Genomic DNA, 4,380 nt, shown 5'->3' with positions numbered 1-4,380 from the left:
CGAATATTTGATCTTAAAAAATGATTTATTATAAGAGAAACTCAGAGAATATATAAAGTCTATAACGGTGACTAATTCAATCTATTATGTTAATACGTTTTGTTATCACGTGAACTATAACTATTAATACTAATTAATTCCATGGCGGTTTAATCATTAATGATGAGCTAATTATGTCCTATTTATGAGAGAAGGATATTATAAAGTTACTAATAACTATCTTGCTATAACTATCCTTGAGGAGAGGAGTGGCACTAATTCATTATCATAATTTTTAATTATATGAAAAAGAAAAAAACATAGAGCATCAAAATAACTCAGTCGTCTGGTTAATTAGAATAATTAGCTGATCGGATTAAGTCAGCCATGGAAAATAGTGCTTAAAAAAATAGTATGGTCAACTCAAAGCCAAAGGTTGAATGCATGAAACACAAGCGAGCAACTGCTTACGGCCCCTGTTGTATTTTCTTCTTCTCTTCTCTCGTCTCTTTACCCACAGAATCACGTTATGCAGTCGATGCCAGGCGCCCACTAACTTTGCCCTCATTCTCATTTTCAACCCTCAAAAACTATTCCACAGTCTCGAGACGTGCACTTCTCTATCTTTTTGCCCCCGTCACTTGCTTTTGCCCTTTGAATGGTGGGGCCATCATCATTATTTACCCACTCATTTTGTGCCAAGTGGCACCACTTTGGTTGGCTCCTAGACGAAAATTCTTGCCAACGTGTTTTTATGTGTTAGTGCTTTGACCATGGAAAGGCCAAAGCAAGAAAAGTAAGACTTGTAAAACAGGAAAAAAAAAAAAAAAGAGCATTAAATTTTTGTTTCTAGAATTATCTATCTGAATGCTTTCAAACCTTTCTATTAAATATGCTAGCTGCATCCCTAAAATAAAAAAAAAAATTCTCTCCATTGCTCTAAATCCTCCAAAAAAAATTATCCCTTTTAGACACAGAAAAAAAAATTGATTAAGTCCCATTGCTAATTAACTTGTTAATTCCTTAGGGTTTTTTTTTTTTTTTTTAATTTGTTGTTGTTGATTATCATGGCTGATATAGAAATTCCTGAATATTTTCTATGTCCCATATCGCTACAAATCCTGAAAGATCCAGTAACAACAATAACAGGCATCACATACGAGCGAGAAAGCATAGAACACTGGTTGAAGACAGCCCAAGGAAACCCTACGTGTCCAGTTACAAAGCAGCCTTTGCCAGGAGATTCTGAGTTGATACCAAATCACACATTGAGGCGGCTAATTCAATCATGGTGCACTCTGAATGCCATCGATGGCATCGATCGAATTCCCACTCCGAAATCTCCTATCAAGAAGAGCCAAGTCCTTAGACTCATCAAGGATCTTGATGTCCCTGATCACTCTTGTACTAAAGCATTAATGAAACTGGAAGCCCTGGCCGCAGAGAATGAAAGGAATAGGACTTGCATGGTGGAAGCTGGCGTGGCAAAAGCTATGGTTCTTTTCATTATAAAATGTTTCAAAGAAGGAAAGACAACCGGCCTTGAAGAAGGTTTGAGAATTCTTTATCTTATTTGGAACCAATCACAAGAAATCAAGCTTCTTGTCAGGGAGAACCAAGAATTCATCGATTCATTGACATGGACCTTACGTTGTAAGATAGATAATCATGTTGATGTCAAGACTCACGCAATGCTAGTATTGCACAAAACAATATGCGTTGTTTGTCAAGAGCTATTGGAGAGATTAAAGGTTGATTTCTTCAAAGAGATCGTAACAAGGGTTCTTAGGAAGAGAATCTCTAAACTAGCCATAAAGTCAGCCTTGCTTGTCCTAACAGAAGTGTGTTTTGGGGGCAGAAACAGAATGAAAATTGTTGAAGCTAATGCGGTTTTTGAGCTCATTGAACTAGAGCTAGAGAAACCCGAGAGGAACATCACAGAGCTCATTTTTAATCTTTTGGCTCAGTTGTGTTCATGTGCAGCTGGGAGAGAACAGTTTCTAAAGCACGCAGGAAGCATTGCCCTGCTTTCAAAGAGGGTCCTTAGGGTTTCTCCAGCAACAGATGATCGAGCAGTGCACATACTTGATTCAATCTCAAAATTTTCTGCTGGAGACGAAGCTGTTCTAGAGATGTTGAGAGTTGGTGCTGTGTCAAAACTACTCTGCATGCTTATTCAGGCAGACTGTGCTCCCTATTTAAAAAAGAAAGCAAGAGGGATCCTCAGGTTGCACTCCAATACGTGGAACAATTCTCCTTGCATTGCCGTAGATTTGTTAACAAGGTATCCATAATTAACTAATCCTTTAATTCCTTCTTTTCCTCAAATGTTTTGTATAACCTATATAAAACACTTTCAAGATTAGATAAACAAGCAGAAGAGCTTATGGTTTATCTACAGTGTTTGGTTATTATCTTAAAATAAAAAATAAAAAAATAATAAGGGATAAAAAAACATCTCCTTATATTTTTTATTTAGAAAACATAAGAATTCAATTTAAAACTGTTAAATGTCTCTATCTCTATTTTTTTAATATATATATATATATATCCCAAGACACAATCTTAAATGTTTTTATATAACCCAAATTTCTCGAATTTGAATTCAAGAAAGAAATAAAACATGATGTATATTTGTATATAAACTAGAGAGATGGTTTGAGCATTATTGCGAGCCGATTAGTAAACAATATATATAGTTATTGCAATGGCAGGTGGAAGTGCCAGATCCACGTTATTGTGAACTTAGGTAACTGCCAAATCCAAGCGTCTTAGTTTAACAAACTTGTCAGGCTGGCTCCAAAATGCCTGGGCTTGACAACAACACCAGACCCATGTGTCTCGGTCTAACGACAACGCCAGACCTAGGCACCTGGGTCTGGCAACTAAGCCAGACTCATGTGCTTGGGCCTAGCGACAACGCTAAACCCACGGCACCTGGCTACCACGCCAGACCCTAGCTGTCTAAACCTGGCAACAACGCCAGACCTAAGGCGCCTGGGTCTAGCAACCATGTCAGACCCAAGCACTTGAGCATTGCAACCATTGCAAACCCAGGCGCTTGGGCCTGACATCCATTCCAAACCCGGGTGCCTGGATCTAGCAAGGCGATGTAAAATCTTAAATGCACGACTTAATGATAAGATTGATATAAAAATAATTTGGATATAAAATTATCAGTGATATATATAATATTTATCCTAAAAAAATCCTATGTCTATATTGTGGAGCCGAAAAGAATAAGGGAAAAAAAATCATGTCCCGAAACTTCCTTCACCCCATTCTCTATCCTGGGCAAGAAATTTACCTTTTTTTATTTCAAAAGTAAAAGAAGAAAAGGCAAGGGATTTACTTACAATCATTTGGGTGGGGCTGCAAGATGAATGTGTTACCTAAGATAAACCTCAAAGAATAGGTCTGGCAACAATGCTAAACCTAAGCGTTTGGGTCTGACAACCATATGGAAACGATGAAAACATCCATATATGCAACCTTGTTTTTGTTGAAATCCAATAATAATTTTGTATTTGAACTATTTCAATAAAAGAAAAGATGGTGAAACCCCTCAACACATATTCCCCCCTCTCAGGGGCATGGTTGTATCTTCATTGTTTTTTTTTTTTTTGAAAAGACAAAAGAAGCTCTCAATCCAAAGGTTAAAATTTTGTTCTCTGAAAGGCAAATCAGTATCTATACTGCAACCCAAAAAATCTGAACGGAGTATTTTGTCACCAATCATTCTTTCAATGCCAAATGTATCCAATGGAGAAGACAATCCTACCCCAACTGCATGCTTAGCAAGTTTTTTTGGTAAGGACAATTCTGTCATTATATTACTTCAATTTACAGTAATTTGTATCTAGATAAACAGTGAAAGGAACATCGACCTAGTATATGTTGTAATATTTATTTGTAACTTAGTGAGATTTTATTTTGGATTCTATCTTGATCCGTCTTTGATTTTACTTCTATTTTGTGAGTTTCTGCTTAAGTAGGAGACCAGCAATTTGAATTTTCAGAAACTATGAAACTTTCTTATTTTGGGAAACTAATTTGAGTAAATTATTATGCATATTTGTACTTCTATATGCTCTCACCTGCACACCACCATTTGCAAACATGGGAAAGTGAAACTCTGCCTACATGAACGCTAGTAGGAAAATCCAAGAACACTTGAAGGGATGCCGGTGCTAAATCAAGTTTTAGAGGTTACAGGTATGGTAATGAAACCGGGTCTGGCTCATGACCCAGTTTAAAGTTCAAGTTGCAAGTTGACTAGGTTGATTCATACCAATTAAAATAATGAGGTTTTTAATTTTTAAGCTAGAACTATATCATTTTGAATTTTATTTAAAAATTAGATTATATTTTGATTAGGTTAATTAACCTAATTATTGACAA

At 36.3% G+C, this 4,380-nt stretch overlaps 1 protein-coding gene across 1 annotated transcript; it reads left to right on the top strand.

Moving 5' to 3' along the window:
- The first annotated feature begins 932 nt into the window (after positions 1-932).
- On the top strand, positions 933-2,422 carry LOC7467946 (E3 ubiquitin-protein ligase PUB24). Its single transcript, XM_024582816.2, has one exon. It carries the CDS (start codon positions 1,047-1,049, stop codon positions 2,271-2,273), a length of 1,227 nt encoding a protein of 408 aa, XP_024438584.1. The 5' UTR covers positions 933-1,046; the 3' UTR covers positions 2,274-2,422.
- Positions 2,423-4,380: the final 1,958 nt, after the last annotated feature.

This window comes from Populus trichocarpa, chromosome 1, assembly GCF_000002775.5.
Source record: "Populus trichocarpa isolate Nisqually-1 chromosome 1, P.trichocarpa_v4.1, whole genome shotgun sequence".
In the NCBI taxonomy this organism is placed as follows: Eukaryota; Viridiplantae; Streptophyta; class Magnoliopsida; order Malpighiales; family Salicaceae; genus Populus; species Populus trichocarpa.
The sequence above is the reverse complement of the archived record's forward strand: the minus strand, read 5'-3'. Positions and strand labels throughout refer to the sequence as shown.